The sequence below is a fragment of the Triturus cristatus genome, chromosome 4_2 (genome assembly GCF_964204655.1).
Source record: "Triturus cristatus chromosome 4_2, aTriCri1.1, whole genome shotgun sequence".
NCBI lineage: Eukaryota > Metazoa > Chordata > Amphibia > Caudata > Salamandridae > Triturus > Triturus cristatus.
The window spans coordinates 371,707,910-371,734,658 of NC_140586.1; the positions used below are offsets into that span (position 1 = coordinate 371,707,910).

Sequence of the window (26,749 nt, forward strand, 5' to 3'; positions counted from 1 at the left end):
GACGCAGTTTCATACAAATGCACAGTATGTAAATTAATGATTTCTCTGCTGCTCCGCAGGCTCGGCACTTGGTAGCTACCGCCTCTTTGTACCCTTGCCCATATTTGTATGCCGACAATAGAATCAGACCAAACCGCAACCTCATTAGTTGTCACTTCATTACTGGTTTCAGAGGGGAGGACAGATAATATGGCAAGGTCAAACTAGTGTAGAGGGTCGAGGCTCAACTTCCATGACTTACGTTTTTTAACGTTTGGATATCACTTTCAGCAGAGAGTTGCTTTGCCTGTTTTGTTAAGAGTCTTGAGGCTGATGATGTAGGTAAACAGGCTGACCAGATTTCCTTTGCTTCCAATGCCTCCACGCACTGGGCTAGATAATCACACCATGTGGACCCCTGTTTATTTATCATTGTCTAAATATATTGTCTCAAGGTGTTTTCCCGAGTTTGCTTAGCCTTTAAACAGTATGCAATTAATTTCGCCTTCAGTATCCATTTTTGGGAAGAAAGATTGAATTCTCTTCGAATCTGCGCATGAGCGGTGGCAGTCGGCAGGAAAAACACTTTACGAAAGCAGGCTGACTGTGCTCTATCCAGCCATGTTAACAACTTATCTTTTATGGCTAATGCACCATGGGCTAGAGATGGTAGGAATGTTGCCCCTATTAATCAAATTAGGGGAATAAGATCAGGGGAGCTCATGGCTTTCCTTGCTCTACAAAAAATGCCTTCCAAAGAGTGAGCAGTGCCTTGAATTGCAGTAATATGGGCAGAAGGCCGGCCTTTATGGTCAATCAGACTCCTAAGTACTTATAGGTGGTCAAAATCTCAATGGGTTTTCCTTCGATGTTCCATGTGCCCTTCCTTTTCAATTGACGGGATATTATCATCGCCTTCGTTTTTGCGGTGTTCAATTTTAAATTGTTCTTCCTACAAGGGGGCCGATTCCGATCCGTGTCGGAAAGCACTCCGACCGAGTCGGATCCGGAGTGTTTTCTGACCGAGCCAGACCCCTACAGTCCGACCGAGCAAGTACGATGCGGCCATATGCTGTCGGACTCGGTTCGGTCGGACTCCCATAGAAGTCAATGGGAGCCGGTCGTACGACACGTACATGGGCTCCCATTGACTGAATGGGTACGTCTCGAACAAGTGTGCCCCCTACAGTGGGTACACGTCAGTGCCACCCGCACCATACATGCCTGTGTTGGGGAAACCCATAGGTCTCCCCCTGTGTCCGAGTCGTAGGGCTGAAGGTGTCAGGGGGTCCGACGCGGACCCCCAAAGTCTGACTCTGGGAGCTTTTGCGAGCCGGACACTCCGGCTCGCACAGGCTGTCCGAAGCGTGCATCGTACTGGCTCGGTTGTAAATCGCATCCATTGCATGCCACGGTTAGCTTCCGACTGGGACGTACGAAGCGGTTCGGACCCGGAAACGACTCGGTTGGTGAATTTCATGTAGCTCGCATTGTACTTGCTCCCTCGTACAGCTGTACGAGTCGGCCGGAAAACACGCATACGGCCTCGTAGTTTTTCCGGCCGAACACGATTCGGTGCCCTTCTGACCGAGATCGGAATCGGCCCCAATATAGAGATAATACTGTTAGTAGCTGCTGTAGACCGATCTGGGTTTGGTCGAGCAGTATCATGTCGTCCGCATATTGGAGTGATTGCGACCAATTTTTCAGGCAGATCTGCCAGGTATAGATTAAAAAGCATTGGGGTCAGTAGACAGCCTTGCTTTAGGCTCTTATTAGTGAGAATTATTTTGGTGGTGGAACAAGCAGTTCTATCTCTGATCTTAACCCAAGTGTCCGAATATAGGGCAATCAGTGCTGTTAGGAGCGTTTTGTCAATGCCCCAATTTGTTTTCTAAGTTCGTCCATAGCCGCTGACGGGAAACACTGTCAAAGGCAGTTTCAAAGTCAATAAATGCAAGGTACAAAGCCCTGCCTTTTCTTGCCAGCGTTGTTTCTATCAGGTTGGAAATGCAAATCAGGTTGTCTTCAATATGTGCCCCCTTTTGGAAACCAGTCTGCGTATAGGAGATCAATTTATTCTTTTCAACCCAAGCCGTCAGTTCTTGCAGCAGAATGCTAGCATAGCATTTCCCATCCACATCAAGAAGCACAAACATTCTAAAATTTTCGTGGCTGGATCTTGAGCCTTTTTTATGCATTGGGATAAGAAAAGATCCCCTCCACGACACCTGGATACTTCTTCCCCACCTAAACACATAGAAAAGGGGTGCCATTATTTTTGTCCACCTATCTTCCATCCCCGTGAAGACCATGGGAGGGATTCCATTGGGACCTGGTACCCCTCCAGAGTGCATTTTTTTGATGAGATGTAAAACTTCCCCTGATGAAATCTCTTTTTGGCCAGCATGATTAGCCAGCGACTCCGAACTCCAATGCTCATTGCTAATACTCCTCATGAAGGGAGTTGCACCATTATAACTGGGTGGCTCCACATAAAGTGCTTCAATGTAGTTTTCCCAGGTGGTAGGGGAAATATTTGTGGTTGTAGAGCAAGAAGTGTACCTGCAGCACTTATTCATCCAGTTCCAAAAACGCCTCTGGTCTCGCGATTTTATGATCTCATGAGCTTTACTCCAATGGTTTTCTTTCATCATTCTTGTGTAAAAAAATCTCACTTTTCTATATTCATGGCGGATATCATTACACTTGGCCTTAAGGGATTTATATCCCAACGCGTCCTTTGTGGTTTTATGCACAAGATTATTTAATTTACGTTTTATCGATTGTATTAGCAGTTTTGTTTCACTAGACAATTGTTTGTTAGCAAGAGCATGGTGGACCTTAGTTGTGGCAGTGTTGTTAATCTATCCCTTGTATCCTCCAAGAGGAGTTCACATGAGTTGTTTGAGGATGATACACTATTATCCTGGGCTGCTTTATTTAGCAAAGATTCCACTTCTGAGTTGATTATTTCTTGGTGCTCTGTTGTCCACTTAATTTTATTTATTGATTGCAGTTTTTCTTCATCGCCAATCATTGATTCTAGGTCGACGGCATTGTGGGGCTAATATACCACAAGAGATTATCGCATGGTCACTTGCCGCAGTAGGTGTTACCAACAAATCCTGTATTGAATGGAAATGGGTGATTGAGAACCAAATATAATCCAGTGTAGCTAATCTATAATTTGAGAGGTGGGTGTAAGCTGCGGGGGAGTCAGTGGCATCTCTGCCATTTAGGATACGGATACCCAAATGATTGAGAAAGGCAGAGAGTTTGAGGCCATGATTGTCTTTCCGTTGATACTGGCCAATTAAATCTGGGATACCCCAAGCAGAATCATCCAGGGCTACTAGAGGGGAATTTAGGCAAGTAATTTTGATTTAAAGAATATTGAAGTGTTTTATATCGTTTGCAAAAATATAGGGCCCCATTAGGATGGTGGGCGCATCGCCCCCGCCGGCCTGGCGGTGGTCACCGCCGGCCCGGCGAGGGCGATCCGCCCGCCATCCTTGTAACAAAGACCCCTCGCCATATTACAATGGCTTGGGGGTCCATCCGCCGCTTTTCAAAGGGTTCAATTTGGTGGTGGTGTCTGAAAGACACCGCCAGTCATATTACAATGTGGCCGAGAACATGCCTTTCCATGGCGGCATTGCCACCACGGAAAGGCATGCGGAGACTGCTTGCGGGGCCCCGTGGCAGGCCCCCTGGGACTCCGGGAGGGTGGGGGGTGCACCTTTCAATGAACAACATGGCAGGCACCGCGCGCATTGAAACGCACAACCTGCCTTTGTGGCATTGCGGCGGGCGGTGCCCTCTGCACCGCCCGCCGCAATGTTACAGATGCGCCATGCGCCCGCCAGTGTGGCGGGCGCATCCAAATCGGGAGTGCGGGAGTACCGCACCCTCAGCGAGTGGTCCAGTTTCCCAAGGGTATGGCGGGCGGACATACTAATGGGGCCCATAGTTATTAAAAATATCCATATTTTAATTAATTTTAGTATATATTTAAAATTTATGTGATGTATTATTTTGTTATAAGAATTGTTTATATGTTTAATATATTTGTTATATTTTTAGTGGTTATTAATTTTTTTGAATTTGTATTTTGTGTTTCTTAGTTCCGTAGCGGGTTGTGGGTTTATAGGGGAATAGGGTGGAACATAATTTAATTATATTCAATTCATTATTATTTTGTATTTATTAATATTTATTTAATTGAGATGTTATAGGGTTAAATATGTAAAGTGATTTATTATTAACTAGTTAATAATTGTTTGTTATTTAACATGAATTAATTAATTGGTGATTAATGAAGGTAATTGTGTAGTTAATTTTGGGTGTGCGTTATGGTGTTTATAGGTGTAAAGGATGGGAAGTAATTTTTTTTATTGATGAATTAATAATTGGTTGTTCATTAATATTAAATATGAATTGTTAATTAATTATGGCAATTGTATATTTAATTTTACGTGTGTGTTTTGAGGTTCTTAGGGCTAAGGGGTGGCAAATATTTATTTTGGGTAATTGTTTATTTTTTGTGTGTTGATTTTATTTTTAAAGGGGCAAAGGTTGGGTATTAAATACATTTTACTTACTTCATAATTAGCTGTTTATTAGTAATAGTTTTTAATTTTAAAATACATTTTTAATTGTGTAGTGTTACAGTTTAATTTCGGTGTATGTTATGGGGTTTATAGGGTTAAAGTGCGGATAGTTAACTTATTGTTATTACTTTTATTTTTTATTACTAATACTTTTTTAATTGATAATTTATTATGTTAATTATGGAAGTAGATATATATATATTTTTAAGTGTTTTATTTGTGTGGTGCTAAAGGGTAGGAAATAACATAAATATATTTATGTAATAAATAATGTTTTTGTTAGTAAACATTTTCTAGTTTAAAATATTTATTGTTTGGAAATGTATTTATTATTTTAGTTCATATAATATTTGTAGGCATGTTATATGTAATTAATATTATAATACGTTTCTTTTTATATATGAAACATACTGTTTTTTATTTTTAACATATTCATTAATATATTAAATTGTTTATTTTTATAATATTATATTTGATTTTTGAATATTCATGTATTTTTTATTTTTGAACTGCTTGGAGTGTGAATATTACATGTATTCCTGTGCTATCCAATACTTTCCCTACTGTTGCACTCACTGGAGTTGGAATAGTAATTTTTACCCCTCCGCTATAAAACACTTTCCCTACTGTTGCACTCACTGCAGTTGGAATAGTAAATGTAATTCCTGCACTATTCAACACTAACCCTACTTTTGCACTCACTGGAGTGGGAATAGTTATTTTTACCCCTTTGCTATCCAACACTTTCCCTACTGTTGTACTCATTCGAGTGGGAATAGTGATTTTTACCCCTCCTCTATCCAACACTTTCCCTACTGTTGCACTCACTGGAGTGGGAATAGTAATTTTTACCCCTCCGCTATCCAACACTTTCCCTATTGTTGCATTCATTGGAGTGTGAATAGTAATTTGTACGCCTCTGCTATCCAACCCTTTCCTTACTGTTGTACTCACTGGAGTTGGAATAGTAAATTTAATCCCTCAACTATCCAACACTTACCCGACTGTTGCACTCACTGGAGTGGGAATATTAATGCCGGGTCTGGCGGCTCAGTGGACTAATGCGTCTGCTGCAGGGGCCTGTGTTCGACCTCATGGTCACAGGTTCAAATCCCGGCGGGTCCACTCAGCCTTTCATCCATCTGAGGTCGATAAAATAAGTACCATTGAGTTGGGTAACAATAAACATCTGTTATTCAGCGCCAAGATACCCGTAGTGGTGAACGTGCGCTTTACAAATACACGTGTTATGTTGTTATGTTATGTTTACCCCTTCGCAATCCAACATTTTTCCTACTGTTGTATTTGTTGGAGTGGAAATAGTAATTTTGACCTCTTCACAAGCCAACAATTTCCCTACTGTTGTACTCGTTGGAGTAGTAATAGTAATGTTTAACCCTCCACTTTCCAAAACTTTCCCTACTTTTGCACTGAATGTATTGGGAAATTTAAGTTAACATATTTTTTAATAGTTTCATAATTTAATTTATAATAGAATGTTTATATTTTATATTTTAAATGATTGATATATATATATATATATATTTAAATATGATTTTAAACTTTTAAAATAAATGAAAATTAATAGTTTATTGTTTTAAAGTAAACATATATATATGTGTGTAAATATATATTCACTGAAAAACCATGGGTTTCAGATACATTATAGTTAGAAATTAGCATTTAAAAAACCTTAGAAATTCACAGAAAAAACCATAGGTTTCAGGGGTGTTATAGTTAGCTGGCCATTTCACTCGTACAAAACCATAGAAATTCCTCCGTTATAGTTAGTTCTGCTAACTATAACTCGCACGCCCGTAATGCACTGCTGATGATGTCACAAATTGCATCATTCATGACATGGTCAGTGACATCACTGATGACATCTCAAATGACATCACTGATGACATCATCCAGTGAATGTGGTTTAGTTTGAAATTTAAATATGTATTATATATATACCAATCTGTATTGCAGATTGAGTGGATATGTAACTGTCTGGATGGAGGATTTAGTAGCTGTCTGACTGTCTGTTTAAGTGAGTAATTAAAAGTGTATCCCATAATACATGGATTAGTAACTAAACGATGTGAATGTGTGCATCACTGTCTCTGTTGTTGTATACCATGCTGCATCAGTTGGTCACTAACTACATGAGTGTGTATATTAGTTATTGATTAGTTGGGTGAGTATTTGTATGGGACACTGAGTTTGTGTGTGGTTGGATGGGGTGTGTGTAACTATGCATAGATGTGTGAATGGTTGATTGACTAGGTGTATAGGTTTAAGAGTGCATGTGGAAACAGTTATTTGGGTGACTGAGTGTATTTATTTGTGTGTTGGTGAGCGAATATATGTTTTAGTTGTACATCTTCAACAAAGTAAACAAATAAAAGGCATTGTATGTGAGAGTTGGTGTATATAAATAAGTATGTGTAAGGTCAGTGATTGCGAGAGTAACTATATAAATGAGTTTATCATTGTAATGGTGGTTTTTTAACATATTAACTATGAGTTACTATGTTTTTGAATAAATGAGGTGTTGGATAATTGTGTAAGTGAGTAAATGTAAGTGTGATTAAGTTTTTTTTCACAAGTGAGTAGGATGACTGCATAACCGACTAAGATGACTGCTGATGTGTCAATGTCTATATATGTGTATACATGCATTTGATAGTGTTCTATTAATTAGTGACTGCATGTATAAATGATTCTGTTGTTGAATGGGGAGCTGTGTGTGTAGATTTAGGAATCAGTGAGTGGGTATGTAGTAACTGGTATTGGTGTGTCAATGGTTTCAAATATGGTACTCTGTATTTTACAGTGAGTGATGAAAGGTTATACTAGTGTATGATGAGGTGTATCAGATTTTCAAGTGGATGATGTCATCAGTGATTTCATTTGAGATGTCATCAGTAATGTCATCAGTGATGTCACTGACCATGTCATGAATGATGCAATATGTGACATCATCAGCAGTGCATTGCGGGCGCCCAAGTTATAGTTAGCAGAACTAACTATAACGGAGGAATTTCTATGCTTTTGCACGAGTGAAGTGGCCAGCTAACTATAACACCCCTGAAACCTATGTTTTTTTTCGGTGAATTTCTAAGGTTTTTTAAATGCTAATTTCTAACTATAACGTCTCTGAAACCTATGGTTTTTTCAGTGAATTTCAAAGCTTTTTTAAATGCTAATTTCTAACTATAACGTCTCTGAAACCTATGGTTTTTTTCAGTGAATTTCAAAGGTTTTTTTAAATGCTAATTTTTAAGTGTGATAGCAGTTATACCTATTTTTTTGTACTGATTTTCTACAGCTTTGTAACTGTTTATTTACAAATATTTTATTCATTAAATAACATTATATATTTTTCTGAAAATTGCAACAAAAAAATGTAAAAAAAAATTCCAACTGAAATATTGATTAATGTTTTTGTTTTCATTTTTTATTTTAATATATTTATATTATTTTCTTGAAAAAAAAAATCCAATTTTTTTTTCGGAGTCGCACTCTCAAAGCTTACACATCACGATGGGTGCGCAGATTCTAGCCACCATTTTAGAAAAGTCGTGAAGGATCCGCGTACGGTGTGCGACGGCTGCATGTTTTTCAGTTACATCATATACATTTAATATTACGTGATGTGCGCGATTGGTATGCGACCAGTCCGCAACTCCTGCTCCTGCGCATTAACGACACATTCGCATTATGGTTCGAGATGCTTGTGCGATGGCGGGTTCCGCGTGACGTCATATACGTGCTGGGGCGCGCTGGGTGCGCGTCTCCCGCTAAAAAACTTGTATGTTCCAAAATTATATGTATGTGTCTTTAATATACATATTAGGGCAAGAGATTATCTAAGATATTCATAAAAATAATATATTTGTACTTATAATAAACCTATATTATTTTTAAATATATTTTTGCTCAGTCGGGTGCGTGCATCGTGTGCGCAGAGAATCAGGTCAGCAGAGCTGCTGTAGAGCCAGAGAAACCAGGTCAGCAGAGCCGTTGTAGATCCAGAGAACCAGGTCAGCAGAGCTGCTCTAGAGCCTAAGAAGCAGGTCAGCAGAGCTGCTCTAGAACCAGAGACCCAGGTCAGCAGGACTGCTCTAGAGCCAGAGACCCAGGTCGGCAGAGCTGCTCTAGAGGCTGAGAACCAGGTCAGCAGAGCTGCTGTAGAGCCAGAGAAACCAGGTCAGCAGAGCTGCTTTAGAGGGAGAGAACCAGGACAGCAGAACTGCTTTAGCGCCAGAGAACCAGGTCAGCAGAGCTGCTCTAGAGCCAGAGAACCAGATCAGCGGAGCTGCTTTAGAGCCATAGAACCAAGTCAGCAGAGCTGCTCTAGAGGCAGAGAACCAGGTCAGCAGAACTGCTTTAGAGCCAGAGAACCAGGTCAGCAGAGCTCTTTAGAGGGAGAGAAACAGGTCAGCAGAGCTGCTTTAGAGCCAGAGAACCAGGTCAGTAGAGCAGCTCTAGAGCCAGAGAACCAGGTCAGCAGAGCTGCTTTAGAGCCATAGAACCAGGTCAGCAGAGCTGCTTTAGAGCCAGAGAACCAGGTCAGCAGAGCTGCTCTAGAGGCAGAGAACCAGGTCAGCAGAGCTGCTTTAGAGGGAGAGAACCAGGTCAGCAGAGCTGCTTTAGAGCCAGAGAATCAGGTCAGCAGAGCTGCTCTAGAGCCAGAGAAACCAGGTCAGCAGAGTTGCTTTAGAGGGAGAGAACAAGGTCAGCAGAGCTGCTTTAGAGCCAGAGAACCAGGTCAGTAGAGCTGCTTTAGAGCCAGAGAACCAGGTCAGAAGAGCTGCTCTAGAGCCAGAGAACCAGGTCAGCAGAGCTGCTCTAGAGCCATAGAACCAGGTCAGCAGGGCTGCTTTAGAGCCAGAGATCCAGGTCAGCAGAGCTGCTCTAGAGCCTAAGAACTAGGTCAGCAGAGCTGCTCTAGAGCCAGAGAACCAGGTCAGCAGAGCTGCTGTAGAGCCAGAGAAACCAGGTCAGCTGAGCTGCTTTAGAGGGCGAGAACCAGGTCAGCAGAGCTGCTTTAGAGCCAGAGAACCAGGCCAGCAGAGCTGTTTAGAGCCAGAGAACCAGGTCAGCAGAGTGGCTCTAGAGCCAGAGAACCAAGTCAGCAGAGCTGCTTTAGAGCCAGAGAACCAGGTCAGCAGAGCTGCTTTAGAGCCATAGAACCAGGCCAGTAGAGCTGCTTTAGAGGGAGAGAACCAGGTCGTCAGCAGAGCTACTTTAGAGCCAGAGAACCAGGCCAGCAGAGCTGCTCTAGCTGACACTGACTGACTGACACTGACTGACAGACACTGACTGATTGACACTGACTGACACTGATAGACTGACACTGACACTGACTGACACTGATTGACTGACACTGACTGACACTAATTGACTGACACTGACTGACACTAATTGACTGACGCTGACTGACTCTGACTGACACTGACTGACTGACACTGACTGACACTGATTGACACTGATTAACACCGACTGACTAATCTCTACTACTCTACTACTCACTCTCTACTATTCTCTACTACTCTCTCTCTACTACTCACTCTCTACTACTCTACTACTTTTTACTATTCACTCTCTACTACTCACTCTCTACTATTCTCTACTACTCTCTCTTTACTACTCACTCTCTAATACTCTACTACTCACTCTCTACTACTCTCTACTATTCACTCTCTACTACTCACTCTCTACTACTCTCTACTACTCTCTCTCTACTACTCACCCTCTACTACTCTCTACTATTCACTCTCTACTACTCTCTACTACTCATTCTCTACTACTCACTCTCTACTACTACTCTCTGCTACTCACTCTCTACTACTCACTCTCTACTACTCTCTACTACTCACTCTACTACTGTCTACTACTCTCTACCACTCACTCTCTACTACTCTACTACTTACTCTCTACTACTCTCTACTACTTTCTCTCTACTACTCACTCTCTACTACTCACTCTACTACTCTCTATACTCACTCTATACTACTCACTCTCTACTACTCGCTCCAACTCACTCTCCACTACTCACTCTCTACTACTTGCTCTCTACTATTCTCTATTACTCACTCCGTACTACTCACTCTCTACTACTCTACTACTCTCTACTACTAACTCTCTACTACTCACTCTACTACTCTACCATTCTCTACTACTCTCTCTACTTCTCACTCTCACTACTCTCTCTACTACTCACTCTCTACTACTCTCTACTACGCACTCTCTACTACTCTCTACTACACACTCACTACTACACACTCTCTGCTACACACTCTCTACTACTCTCTACTACTCACTCTACTACTCATCTACTACTCTCTACTACTCACTCTACTACTCACTCTCTACTATTCTCTACTACTCACTCTCTAGTACTCCACTACTCTTTACTACTCACTCTCTACTACTCATTCTCTACTACTCTCTCTCTACTACTCTCTCTCTACTACTCTCTACTACTTCTCTCTACTACTACTACTCTCTCTCTACTACTCTCTACTACTCTACTACTCACTCTCTACTACTCTCTCTCTACTACTCACTCTCTACTTCTCTACTACTCACTCTCTACTACTCACTCTCTACTACTCTCTACTGCTCACTCTCTACTACTCTCTACTACTCACTCTACCACTCTCTACTACTCTCTACCACTCACTCTCTACTTCTCTCTCTCTCTACTACTCTCTCTACAACTCTCTACTGCTCACTCTCTACTACTCACTCTCTACTACTCACTGTATACTACTCTCTCTACTACTCACTCTCTATTACTCACTCTACTACTCTCTACTACTTACTCTCTACTACTCTCTCTACTACTCGCTCTCTACTACTCGCTCTCTGCTACTCACTCTCTACTACTCACTCTCTACTACTCTACTAATCACTCTGTACTACTCTCTATTACTCTCTACTACTCTCTACTACTCCCCCTCTACTACTCTCTACTACTCAATTTATACTCACTCTCTACTACTCACTCTTTACTACTCACGCTCTACTACTCTCTACTACTCACTCTCTACTACACTCTACGACTCACTCGCTACTACTCTTTACTACTCACTCTCTACTACTCACTCTCTACTACTACTCACTCTCTACTACTCACTCTCTACTACTCTCTACTACTCACTCTACTACTTTCTACTACTCTCTACCACTCACTCTCTACTACTCACTCTCTACTACTCACTGTACTCTCTCTCTACTACTCACTCTCTACTACTCACTCTCTATTACACACTCTCTACTACACACTCTCTACTACTCTCTACTACTCACTCTCTACTACTCCACTATTCTCTACTACTTACTCTCTCCTACTCTACAACTCTCTACTACTCTCTCTCTACTATTCACTCGCCACTACTCACTCTCTACTACTCGCTCTCAACTACTCTCTACTACTCACTCTACTACTCACTCTCTGCTACTCTACTACTCTTTACTACTCTCTATACTTCTCACTCTCTACTACTCTCTCTACTACTCACTCTCTACTACACACTCTCTACTACTTGCTCTCTACTACTCTCTACTACTTACTCTCAACTACTCTACTACTCACTCTCTACTACTCTCTACTACTCACTCTCTACTACTCTACTAATCGCTACTACTCTCCGTCTACTACTCACTTTCTATTACTCACTCTCTACTATTCTCTACTACTCACTCTCTACTACTCACTCTCTACTAATCTCTACTACTCTCTAATACTTACTCTCTACTACTCTCTCTCTACTACTCACTCGCTACTACTCTCTACTACTCACTCTCTACTACTACTCTCTACTACTCTCTACTACTCACTCTACTACTTTCTACTACTCCCTACCACTCACTCTCTACTCTACTACTCACTCTCTACTACTCTCTGTACTCTCTCTCTACTACTCATTCTCTACTACTCACTCTACTACTCACTCTCTACTACTCACTCTCTACTACTCACTCTCTACTACACCACTACTCTCTACTACTCACTCTCTCCTACTCTACTACTCTCTACTATTCTCTCTCTACTACTCACTTTCTCTACTATTCTCCACTACTCACTCTCCACTACTCACTCTCTACTACTTGCTCTCTACTACTCACTCTACTACTCACTCTCTACTACTCTCTGCCACTCACTCTCTGCTACTCACTCTCTACTACTCTCTACTACTCACTCTACTACTCACTCTCTACTAACTCTACTACTGTCTACTACTCACTCTCTGCTACTCTCTCTACAACTCACTCTCTACTACTCACTCTCTACTACTCTCTACTACTTACTCTCTACTACTCACTCTACTACTCACTCTACTACTCACTCTCTACTCACTATTACTCTCTACCTCTCTACCTCTACCTCTCTACCCCTCTACCTCTCTACCTCTCTCTACACACACACATATAAACATATATATAATATGCATATCTATATAAATACAAATATAAATGCATGCATACATATACATATATGCATACATATGCATGTTATGCACATGAAAGTTTGAAAAACACTAATACAAGCAAAGCTAAAAAGCCTACTACTCACTCTCTACTACTTTCTACTACTCTATCTCTACTACTCTCTACTACTCACTCTCCACTACTCACTCTCTAATACTCTCTACTACTCACTCTCTACTACTCACCTACTCTCTACTACTCTCTCTACTACTCACTCTCTACTACTCTCTACTACTCACTCTACTACTCTCTACTACTCTCTATCACTCACTCTACTACTCTACAACTCACTCTCTTCTTTCTACTACTCTCTCTCTACTACCCTCTCTCTACTACTCACTCTACTACTACTCAATATCTACTACTCACTCTCTACTACCCACTCTCCACTACTCACTCTACTACTCGCTCTCTACTACTTGCTCTCTACTACTCACTCTACTACTCACTCTCTACTACTCTCTACTACTCACTCTCTACTACTCTACTACTCTCTACTACTCACTCTACTACTCGCTCTCTACTACTCTCTTACTCTCTCTACTACTCTCTCTACTACTCTCTCTACTACTCTTTACTACTCACTCTCTACTACACACTCTACTTGCTCTCTATTACTCACTCTCTACTACTCTCTACAACTCCCTACTACTCCCTCTACTACTCTACTACTTGCTCTCTACTACTCCACTACTCACTCTCTACCTCTCTACTTCTCCCTACTACTCTCTCTCTACTACTCACTCTCTACTACTCACTCTCTCCTACTCTCTCTCTACTACTCCACTACTCTCTACTACTCACTCTCTACCTCTCTACTACTCCCTCTCTACTACTCCACTACTCTCTACTACTCACTCTCTACCTCTCTACTACTCCCTACTACTCGCTCTACTACTCACTCTCTACTACTCTCTATTACTCACTCTCTACTACTCTACTACTCACTCTACTACTCACTCTCTACTACTCTCACCCACTCTACTACTCCACTACTCACTCTCTACTACTCACTCTCTACTTTTCTCTACTACTCACTCTCTACTACACTCTAATGCTCACTCTTACTCTCTCTCTACTACCCACTCTCTACTACTCTCTACTACTCACTCTCTACTACTCACTCTCTGCTACTCTCTCTACTACCCTCTACTACTCTCTACTACTCACTCTCTACTCTCTATTACTCATCTTCTACTCTCTACCTGTCTCTACCTCTCTTTCTACTACTCTCTACCTCTCTACCTCTCTACCTCTACCTCTCTCTACACGCACACATATGCCCATATATATATGCATATATATACATATGCATTTATATATATGTATGTGTATAGATATATATATACATACATAAACATATGTAATATGCATATCTATATAAATACAAATATAAATGCATGCATACATATATATATAGGCATACATATGCATGTTATGTACATGAAAGTTTGAAAAACGCTAATTAAAGCAAAGCTAAAAAGCCACCTAATTACAAACAGAATTGCTTTAACTTAAACGAGGGCGAGAACTACTGCATTTGTAATGCTTGTTTACTTTGGTTCCATCAAGAAGGCATTCAAATGTGTCACACATTTGCCATGAATTCTGAATGTTATCACTCTAGTTGCTCATTAGATCACTGTAGTAAAGCTACTGCTCACCAGGGAAGTCTGCTACTGGTATTCAAAGTGCATGTTTCAGTCTGCATGTCAGGATTTTTTAATGAAATAGAAGAGGATTTGAGAAGTCAAAATGTGCCCTAATTTTTCTTTCTGCAGCACTAATCATATTTCTATGGCAAAATGAACCCCTTCATTTTGTCCCTTTGCAAATTAAATGTTTTAAGTGTTACCAATTTATTCCAATCAAGATGGCTCAGGTGTGCCATACTTTTGTCATAAGTAAGACTGTTAGCGCTCTAGTTGTTCTTTAGAACACTCTGGGACATTCTGTCATTGGGCTATACTTGGGCTACATCTGGGTGATATTTGTGCTACATTTGGGCTCTTTTGTCTCTAGTGGCCATCTTGGGAGACTTATTTGTTATGAATGTTCCTAATTTCCTCATTTACTACAGTCTCCTCAGTAGGAAATACTTTCAGTTTTTTACTTTGATTCCATCAAGAAGGCATTCAGATGTGTCACACATTTGCCATGAATTCAGAATGTTAGCACTCTAGTTGCTCATTAGATCACTGTAGTAAAGCTACTGCTCACCAGGGAAGTCTGCTGTTGGTATTGAAAGTGCATGTTTCAGTCTGCATGTCAGAATTTTTCAATTATATAGAAGATGATTTGAGAAGTCACTCAAAATGTGCCCTCATTTTTCTTTCTGCAGCACTAATCATACTTTCTATGGCAAAATGAAACCCCTAATTTAGTTCCTTTTTAAATTAAATGTTTTAAGAGTTACCACTTTATTCCAATCAAGATGGCTTCAGGTGTGCCATATGTTTGTCATAAGTAGGACTGTTAGCGCTCTAGTTGTTCTTTAGAACACTCTGGGAAGCTGCAGTAGAACACAAAGGAATCAACTGACAGTCTCTGCCCTTGTTGGATGTACATGTTTTACTGAGAATGTCAGACTTCATTCTCACATGACTGAGAAAGACAATGTGAATTTACAGAAAATATGCTCTCAGTTTAGCTTATAGATCACCTTCCAAACCTCTGTGGGAAAAGCATGAGAAAATAGTTTTCTCTCAAACATGATTCATGATATCCCAGCAGAAGGCTTTTTCACATGGTAAAATCACCTTAGAACACACCACAATTCCTAAACAGAGTATGGTACCATCAACAAATGATTTATAATGTAACTAAAGTCTTTTATAACTTCTATTAACTGCAATGCTTTTTAATGAGGTGCTATCATGTATATCGGTCCCAAGATGGCTGCCAACACTTCTTGGATGAAGTGCTGACAGCCAAACAGATCTCACGATGAGATGTGTGGTTAGGCTCTGCCCAGATATATCTATGATTTTACTTTTGATTTTCTCAGCAACTACTGAACGGATTTACACCATTTAACCAAAAGGCACGAGTGTGAACCAAGGGCTACCTCTTTGCCAAATTTCGTGTAATTCTGTTTAGCATTTCGGGCTGCAGCTGCAATTAACGTTTCCTATTGAAAATTGCATGGGGAAAACATGTTTTGGGACCCCCCTTTTTTCTCGGCCCCCGCTTGATAAATCAACCCGAGGTTTTCAGGATAGGAGCGGACCAGAGCGCCCCACCAGTTTAGAAAATTTCACTAAGATTCGTCAACCGGCGCCAAAGTTATTTCAAATAAATGTTGCGGATTTCCTATGGATAATAGGTCCTAACTATAACTACCTACTGCGACCGCCAGTAGGTAATATATATACACATTATGTTTGTGTGTTTATCTTTTTTCTAATTAAGTTTATTTGTTATATTTTGTTAAAAAGTTTATTACATTTATTTTGTTAAAATTATAATTAATATATTTAATATTTAATATTTTATATATATATATTTTAATCTACATTTTTTACATATATATTTTTTATCAATATTATTTACATTGATATTTGTGACATCAGTGAATGGTTCACATCAGGGAAAGAACGTAAAAAAAAAGCAATCTCTCTTGTCTACGGAGGATATGTAATATGAGAGGTTGAAACGTCAATTCTGGTGTAGGGGGTGCGTGTGAAAGCCATCTGAGTCAAGACGGATTCAGATGACATTGTAGTCTGAAACCCTGGCGGAGATTATTGCCACATCTTCCAAGTAGCCAACCAGAGCCACACTGAGGAGAAAGAAATCTACCATGGACCAGGTGCCATGTACCTTGAAGGTGTAGGTGTAGTCCCTCTTAACAGGGTGGATCAGTCTCCACAGGTCAGTCAAGAAAATGTCCAACACCAGGTCGCACAGGAGGCCTCTCTTGGTGGTGTTTTGGTGTAAGAATTGATCAGATTTTTCTAGAAAGAAGTCTTGGACCATATTCCAGCTCCCCCCCCCCCCCCATAAGTCGCTTGGCCTTGAGAATGTGCCGGAGATTCTTAGATAAGGCAGCATATGTAGATTTCTTGGAATGGCCTTTAGAAAGGACCTGATCATAGAGGGAGACATTGACAAAGTAGCTGTGTGGGTTACGCCAAGTCCTGAGGGTCTTGGCCGGCAGGTTTTTAGCCAACAATATAACCCCTCCGGCCTTGCAGTTGAGCTTGGCAAAAGGGGCCTCATCTACTCCTATATGCATAATACTTCCATCTCACCCAGTCCCGGCCAAGTTTCTGACTCTCATCATCTGAAATGTGAGTCTGCTGGAAAAGAGCAATGTTGGGCTAAAGGGAGCAGGTGTATTTAAAGATAATCTTGAGTTTTGTATAATGGGTGAGACCATTCACGATCAGGAAGCACACCATTAGGTGATGAGGCGAGGACATACACTCCAAGAGAATGCCATATAGGAGGGCTGGAAGGGAGGTGCCAGAGGTCCAAGGGGAATGGGAGGGAAAGTGGGAAAGAGTAGGAAATGTAAGAGGGCACTACAGGTGGGCACTGAGTGACCCGCCTTTGAGAATTAGTAAACCTACCTTGAATGGGCCGGAGGGAATGTCTGAGATGCCAGAGCACAAAGGTCGGGTCCTCCCTAAAGTGTGGTTTATAGTGCAAGAGAGCGGAAAAGAGGGGGACCACTGTCTAGCAAAGTATAAGTTAGGGGGATCCAAAAAGACAGGAGGTAATAATTGGCAGATGACTGGCAGGCTACCACAGGGCACCACAGCTAACTGAGGATACGTGGTGGAGATGTGTTCTGGTGCAAGGCTAACTGACCTGACCCATGGGGACTCAGGAGCATGAATTCTCATCAGCAGGGATTGTAGGCTTCAAGGGGGACTAGGATTTGTCCCTGAGATGTGTGGCCTTGTAGGGGTAGAGTTGCTTTGGGCCACCAGACCACTGACTTGTGACGTCCGCCAAGGGTTGGCGTTCCGCAAAGAGGGATCTCGTGGGGCCTCCATGTTGAAGGCGGGGGGCATGTGAGGAGTCCATGGGAGGACCCTGATCCATGTCACTTGGTACAACTGCCTTCAGATACCCCTCCAATTGACCAGGATTGAGGAATTCTGCTGTCTTGTTTCTATGGGTGATCAACATGATTGAGGCATCCAGGAGGCCATAGCGGATGCCAAGTTGCTGTAGATGAGATCATAGATGGAGGAAGCATCTGCGGAGGGCCTGAGTCTCTGGGGAAAAGTACTGAGATAGGAAGATCTTGTGCACCTCATTTTGAAAAGAGCCATGCTTTTTAGCAGCTTGGATCACTTGGGGGGGTGGGGGGGTTCTGCTGGTGTCACAAGAAGCAGGGGATGATCTTCCTAAGCCTGGGCAGAGTTCTGCTGAGCTCTGCAAGTGGCGGAGTGTGTTAGATAAATGTCGTTCACAGTGATGTTCTGTGCTAGGTGTTTCTCCGCACTGTGTAACTATAGCGAATGACACATGAACAGTGCAGCGGGCGCAAGCGGGCATTGCTTCCTTTCTGCAGCTCGACAAGATTTTTTACTTGAGCTGCAGCTTTGTTAACGTGAACGTTCACTAGCATAAGTGACCACTTGCAATGGAAAATCCGACTGCCTGCATTGAGAAATCCCGCCCGGAGGTTGATTTTCCATGTTCGCGCTCACCAACTTGATATTGACGATTGTGAATGAGGAAAAATTTCACAGAGGGGAGGATTTTCCTATCTTGTGCTCACCAACTTTATGTTGATGAGCGCGAGCGTGGAAACAAACAGAAACTCTGCGAGCTCTGCATAACGTGCAGTACGGAAAACTCCGCAAACTCCGCGAGCGGAGCGGATTTCACCGCCCAGACTTAAATCTTCCTCAGACCTTCCTTGAGTGGTAGGCGATGTTGACGGATCCATCCTGTAGGCCTCTGGAACTCCAAGGGGTGGTTAAAGGACAAGTCCATCACCGCAGGGAAGAAGCAAGCCATGAAGCCCATGAAGTCCTTGCCTTCCAGCTGTTCTGGTACCCTGAAAATCCAAACATTGTCCCTGCAACAGCGGTCCGCCACCTCCACAATTTTCCACTGGAGGTGACAGTGATCATGCTTCCAGTTGATGAAGGCTACGATTTTGTCATCAATCTGGTCTCAGTGGGATTCAGCCAGCCTGGCGTTGAAAGAGGCAATGTCCTGATGTATGCTCTGCGTGTCTGCCAAGGTCTTGGAGTTATTGTACACCACTTAGGACAGTGTAGTTTTAAGCATTCCGAGCTCCCTTAGTATGGGATCTAGGATGGACTTGGAGGAGGGGTCCTCATCTTTCCCTGTCTTTGACTGCTTTCCTGTCACCACCTCTGCAAAGAGGAGCTTTTTAGTAGATTACAACATGATGAAAGGGCGGCTGGGGTGAACCAATATAGATTAGTAGTAGCCCCACTCTAGTGGGTGAGACTTGGGATGGGTCACAGGAAGTGAGCAGAGCTGTGGCCAGAGAAAACGTGGCAGAGCAATGCGTTCAAAGTTAGCCCGCCAGGCGGAGTCCCCTTGAAGAGCCGTAGATGAAGTGCTTGCAGGCACACCGCCAGTCCAGAAGCAGCATTGTCGACCCCCACTGCTCAAAGCACAGGCTGACAGGCTGGCGACACTCACCCCTGTGCGCAGGGACAACTAGCGTGTCTCTGGGACAGGTATGGTCAATGAGTCTCCTTGGGGTGAGTGACCCAGCCATTGCGATGTAAACAGGAGACAGTCCATATCACCCATTAATCCACGAGCCAGAAAAGGGGGTGGAATTGGGGGCGTGGGGGCACAGCAGACCTAGTAGGCCTGGGCAGCTGGGTGTGGAATTTGGAATGAAGAGTAGGGATATCCTGGGTCCCAGAATCACAGACTGTGCCCTCGCTCTGCTGGGAGAAGACTTTCTAATTGAGGGCGGCCCCAGCGCCGATCTTTCATCTCCCTGTGAAGCTGGAGAGTAGCTGAAGGCCCCTCTCCCCCCTGAGGCCAGCTGGTTGGTATAGGGTGGCTGCTGATGGTGCTGCGGTCTGCATGTGTGGCACATGAGGAAAGATGTTGCCCTTTATGGAATAGATGATATCTCCTTCTGTTCTTCTGTTCTGGGCCTTCGGCCATGTGTCGAGAAAGAAGTGAGTTAGGACCAATGTAATGATGACTCCATGGTGACCCTGGCGGATGATGTCTGGCCACCTGGCCCAGGCTGCGGCAGTCTCTGGTGTGGAGATGCAGTGGCATCAGAGGCCCGAGTCATCAGAGGTCATGGTGATACACCGATTGGCTCCGGACAAGGTCTCACAGGCCTCTGGATGGCCGCACAGGCCCCATCGGCCTATGGTGCGAGCCCTGGAATGCAGAAGCAATCTCCTGGGGGCAAGACATACTTCTTGTGGTGGTGGCCCCCTCAATGGTGTCCGGCGGAGGCACGCAAGCCACATAGGTTCGCTCAGACTGCAACCATCTTGCCGAGTGCTTGGTTCTACCCCCCCCCCCCTCAGTTTTCCCTCAACCACTTATTTCATCTGTTTAGGTTAGATGACCCTTAGGAATTTTCTGAAAACCACAGAGAGTCACTCTGTCTTTTTTTATACAAAATAATGTTATACCTTACAGATGTTCTGGGAGGCAGAAGAATTTCGTTAGATAGCCCTCAGCCACCAAGGTTTCCTCTTTGTGACATGCTTCATCATTGGGTTCTTCCATTTCCGCTTGCAGAATGGGGCTTGATGCGACCTACGAGTACGTGGGAGCACTGATAGTATTAAGACTAATCCAGATGAAAGAATAGGAGTGGGGGGGCTGTATATAGGGAATTAAAAATACCTGGTTAGTAGGTAAATTGCTATTTATTCACACCTATAGCCGGTATGATCACAAAAATTGGAAAAGAGGAAACCCAGATGTCCCAAGGCTTCACTGGTCAACAAGTTTCAAGCCCTGCCACAAGGCTTTTTTTCAGGACGAAGGATATCTACTCCCTGATACCACTCCTGATATTTTGAAGTTCACTGCATGCTGATGAAAAAATATAAAGTAACAATCAAAACATACAGCACCTAATTGGTGTTATTTCTTGACGATCTGCTAGGTTACATGAAAGGAAAGAGTTAATAAATAATGAAGCCGTGGCCAAATTGCACTTGTTGTGCTACAACAAGGTGGACAATCGTGATATATGTTTCTGCTGAATAAGTGAGCACTTTTAGCTAAACCATTTTCGTGAGGTACATTTATATTCCCAGACACATACATATATCTCTATTTCTCATGATTGACAAAACCAACATGCAACATACACTTTCTCATGCGTCATAAGTCCTAAACAAGGGGAGAGGGATGCCTGTAGTCACACTCTGTATGAGGAAAATGAAAGATATAGCGAGTATTATTAAGTTCAGCGTGTTCATGGAGGAACAAGGGAAAGAAAATATAGCCGTAGTACTTACCCCCTCAAGCCTGCTCCCTCGCTCAGGGAACACACCTGTCCATGGGTCCGAAGATGCCAGAGTGTTGCACAGCACAGATGATATCTGTGGAAGGCGGGTTGACGTTGGCGTCCTCGTGCCTCCAAAAGACTAGGACGCCGACCGTCAGAAAAAAGCCACCCGGAGTGGAATAACTTCCTGGCGCTTCTAACCAACATTGTGGGTTTGCGTACTGTATATTAATCCCAGTTGAGAGATTGTGCCCATTCTATGTCACTGCAATTGGTGTAAAACTGGTGAGGATGGTTGTAAAAGCTGGTATTTTTTTAAAAAGGAAACTGGCGTTTAATAAGGGGGGTGGCATTCTTTAGCAATATATACATACATCAACCAATGTTCTTTCTAAAAAGGGTACAGTAGCAGGAACGGATATGTTTTTATCAATCTACATAAAGCTATGAAAATGTTTTTTTGAAAATCATTTTTGATAGAAGAATATGAAACAGGTTCAATTTCAAAAGCAGGAGAGTAACGGTTATGTCTTGGATTAGATTCATGACATAATGTCATGTATTCGAGGGTAGTTCTTAAGTAAGGAAACATATTTGCAGGGTATCTCGTGAATTTGCCCCAGGGAATATTCTCGTTCGGACCCCATTATGTGTGTCTTGAGCCTGAAAACCCAACGTTACTCTTTTTCAAACTAAAATTTTATTGCCTTCCTTGTTCAAGGATTACCCATTTTAAATCCCTTACAGTATGCTCGTGTTTCAAGTTGTGTGCTGATTTCGTTGTTGTAATGCGACCACATCTCAGATTGCTGCGGTGATCGCATATTCTGGTCAAGACTTTACATGGCGTCATCCCTATGTAATGTAAATTACAAGGGCACGTGATCATGTACACTACTAGTTGGGAGTTGCAGTTGGTGAAATGCTGTAGTTCCCAGGTGGTGGAGTTGTTAAATGTCACCACCTTGGTTGTCTTGGTGAGGTGGCAGACACTGCAAATATCACAGGGGTGATGTTCTAAAAAAGGTGTAATGAAACCTTGATTAGCTCTTATTTCATTGGTTATATGTGGTTGTGTATGTACAAGCATGTCACGGAAGTTGCATTCATCCTTGTGCGAGAACATGGGTTTAGCAAATTTTAGGGTTCCCCCATTCAGTGTGAGCCAGTGCTTGTTTATAATCTTACTCACTTGATTGGATGCTCTACTTGGAATTTACTTCAGCTCGGGGAAGCAATAAATTACTCTATTTGGTTGACTCCCACTTTGTCTACTTTAGGTCCAGTAAATCAAGTCTCTGGGAAATGCACATTCCCCACGAAACCAGCATGTCAATCATGGATTCCATTTGATTCCATCATAAACTTATACCAACAAATAAACCCATTGGTGGAGAACTCACATTAGCACCTCAGTCAGAGTAAAGCACGAGCTTTCCAGGGATGAGCTGCCCTTGAAAGTTTGGGAACAGCCACTAAAGCTCACATTTGTGGGTATCCACAGCATTTTTGATCCCTTTTCAACCTGGAAATGGTCAAAGATTTCCTCGTACTTAGGGGCCTATTATGATGGCGGGTGGATCGCCACTGCCCAGCCGGTGGTGACGATCCACCCGCCATCACAACTACATTTACCCCCTGCCATATTACCATGGTGGGGGGTACCGCAGCGGACAGAAAATCCGTCCGCCGCTTTTCCGCCGGACGGCAATCGTCACGATTGCCAGGCGGTTGGAAAAAGCCCACAATATTGTGGCGGTGCCTGCAAGGCAATGCAATCCATATTATGATGGCTGCGGTGGGTATGCCTTTCCTTGGCGGAGACTCTGCCATGGAAAGGCATGCAAGAAATGACTATGGGGGTCCGTTGCAGGCCCCCGGGGGTGTGGTGGTGGGGGGCTGCACTTAGGGGGTACCTATGGTACCCCCCTTCATGCCATGCACAAGCTGGCAGGCACCACGCGGTGCCTGTCACGTTGTGCATGGCAATGCACAACATGCCTCTTTGGCATTACGGCGGCTACTGCTTACAGCACTGCCCGCCGCAAAGTCAAAGATGTGGGATGCGACCGTCAGGATGGCGGTCGCATCCTAATCAGTGGTGCGGGACTGCCGCATCCCTGGTGGCTGGTCCCAGCACCGTTATGGTGCCATTATAATGGGGCCCTTAATGCGGGAGTACATCTTTTTCCAGGGTAAAACTGGAAATGAAACTTTCTGACTCCCAAACACGGTGGGATTGTAAGGGAAGGGGATTGTCGGAGGTGAAAACAGTTTACAAATGGAGAAAGAAAAAGGAAAAAAATAAAAAGGGCACTGCACACATTTGATGGTATTTGCCCATAAGCAATGGTCTCCTGCAGTACGTACTATCACACATTTGGAGAGCCCTTTCCAGTAACATGTGCGAATTCACAAACGTTTTCCAGTCAGGACACTCTTAGAAGCAGCGTATATTCCTTAAATTCAGAAATCTATACCCATACGAGATTGCAAACCTCCTGATGCACCTTCCTGATTCATTCTGATTTAGGCCCAGAGTGTTGTTCCCCAACTTTGTTTAATATCATTTTCAAATGTGGGATACCATGACTGGCATATTTTTTTTTTGTTTCTCAATATATCAACCCCGAGTATATTAAAGGAGCAGTTTCGTCTTCCAGGTGCATTAGTTTGCATGTGGACAGAGTCATTTGACACGAGACAGCTATGAACAGGTCTGCTGAACAAAAACATTTGAAGCGGCTCCTACATTTGCTAGTCCCCATGTTCAAGAGAACTGCAGGAGAACTACATGTGCCCAAAGCCACCACTACACACGTCACCTTGCTACTTTAGGAGTATTTGCAGTAGGAACGAGAATTTGCCAGACGTTATTAAAATGGCAAAACAGCTCTTCAAGGTGGTGTTGAACTGGCCAACTAAGCTGAAGAAAGCTAAAAAGAATAATACCACTGTATATTTGTCTCAACAGAATATTCTGACACAGTAAAGTAGACGCAGACATAGACCGAATGTCCTCAGAGTACCAGGGCAGCTTATAATACACAAACAGAGACTGTTGCTTACTTGAATACATTTTAAATAACATACCCTTCATCGCACTTGTATTCTACTCGGGCCCCAAAAACAAATTCCTCTGCTTTTGTTAATTCAAAAGTGCCAAATTCGAGGTCTCCTGGATGTCCACAGGATTTTTCTGAAAAAGGCCGAAATCAACATTTGAGAAATTAATCAAAAAAAGTCTCTAGATTAAGGTAGCAGTACAATTTAACTAAAGACATTCCCCATACAGGATAAAATGCAGGTTGGGTTTTTCATTGTAGTCCAGAACATTCCACATGTAATTGATGCTGTACCATCTTTGTTATTTGTGAATGACTGTAATCATTTTTCATTTTTTTGTGCACGTTACCGGTCACAGGATCAGCGCATAATAAAACCCCATATTATTAGTGTCTTGAAATCTAGCTGTCTATCTTTGCATATCAATTTATGTACTTGTAAGGTACAAACAATCACTTAGGTGAGGTGACTTTCTTAACGACTCGCAACAAATAGTGACTACTGAACATATGTGATAGCAGAGAATCATTCAGTTTCCATGGCAGGGATTTCCTCAGTGATTGGGTCAATAATGAATATATCAGCATCACCCCTCCAGGTGTATCCGTAGCTTGCGGGGAGTGGGGGCAGTACCATAGGTTGGTCTTCAGACCCTAATGAAATCTTTGGAACATGTTGAATAATCTTATATATTTAGAATAATTTTCCGTAGCGCCAGCTCATCAATTGGCATTATTGCGCTTTGCGCATAACCAGAACAACATATGCAGGGTGTGCGTACAAAATAACATCAATGTCACACTATGCGAACCGGTACATTTTCTCGAAGGAGGTTGGGGGGTGTTAAAGATGGGAGAGGCTAGGATTTACAAGTGGATAGATACGTCAGTATGATCGTCGTGGACGCCATTTAGGGGTCGTCACGATGGCATGCCCTTTGCTAACTGTAGCACTGCCTTTGTGGCCACTGACCTCAGAGGTGGCAAATTCAGTGCCAGGAGTACATTTTTTATTACACTAATAGTGAATAAATAACATATATTATTCACTAATTGTGTAATAAAAATGGAGTACAGTAAGCTGGAATATGCCCTTACATGGCAGCTAAGGTAAGTGTGTTTATGTGTGAGAGAGTATCTATGTGTGAAAATGTGTATGTGTAAGTATGTGTGTGTGAGTGAAAGTGGAGGTCAAAGGGCATGTGATGTCACTTCCACTGCCCCCAGCATTTCGGTGAATCGACGTCCATGATAGTTTTTAAGTATGGGGGTAATATTATCAAGAACGGCGTTAAAATTATCAGCGCTTTAGCGGCAGGAAACTGCCGCTAAAGCGGCAATAATGGGCTTGATAATATGCCCTGGAGAATTCCAATAGAAGCCCATGTTCACACCTGAACATGGGCTTCCATTGGAATTCTCAAGGGCATATTATTAACCCCATTATCGCTGCTTTAGCGGCAGTTTCCTGCCGCTAAAGCGGCGATAATTTTAATGCCGGCCTTGATAATATGCCCCTTACTTGTGAAAGCACAGGAGGGATTTTCTATTCAAATAAATATTATTAGGACAGGAGGTTAAAGCTTTCCAAGTGTTTTTCTCAATCACAGGGGATGAAAGTAAAACTATCAGTACCGTTTGGTGCCAACTTGTTTCACTTTGATGTGTGCTTGGGAGCATAACTATCTCCTGAGCACCGATCTAAACTGGACAGCTACTGCTGGAGAGGAAGCAATGTCCCCTTTCCAGCGATTCCTCAGTGGATTCCTGCTTGGTATTCACCCAGGAGCGAGCTTTCCAGCAGGTTTTCACCCAGTAGACACACAGAAATAAAAAAAAACTAAAAAATAAGGGTTATTTGAGAGTATACCTCCACCCACAATCTGCACCCCAAAGGAGCAGGAAGCTCACTAGGTGGCAAGCATTGTGTTTGGAACAGTCCTCCTGGCAAGAGCTACAACCCACTCGAAAATAACCTTTATGTTCCACGTAGGGGAGAGACATTGGGTGTTTAGCCTCAATTTGTCCCCAAGGGGGGCAGAAAGTCCACCAAATGCCTCGGAAAAACCTAAATAAAAAGGAAGTGGTGGGGGCAGCCTATCCTGGCAGTAGTCCATGTTCTCATCCAAAAATGGACCCAAAAGTCTTTCTGCCACCTGAAG

At 42.7% G+C, this 26,749-nt stretch overlaps 1 protein-coding gene across 2 annotated transcripts in view; it reads right to left on the bottom strand.

Moving 5' to 3' along the window:
• Window positions 1-26,749, bottom strand: part of LOC146833911 (complement factor H-like) — a 601,647-nt gene that overhangs the window by 517,105 nt on the left and 57,793 nt on the right. For both annotated transcript variants that reach the window (XM_085601821.1, XM_085601820.1), the window contains exon 3: window positions 24,616-24,721. In XM_085601821.1, the coding sequence (XP_085457947.1) occupies window positions 24,616-24,721 (106 nt within the window). The remainder of the gene's footprint in view (window positions 1-24,615; window positions 24,722-26,749) is intronic.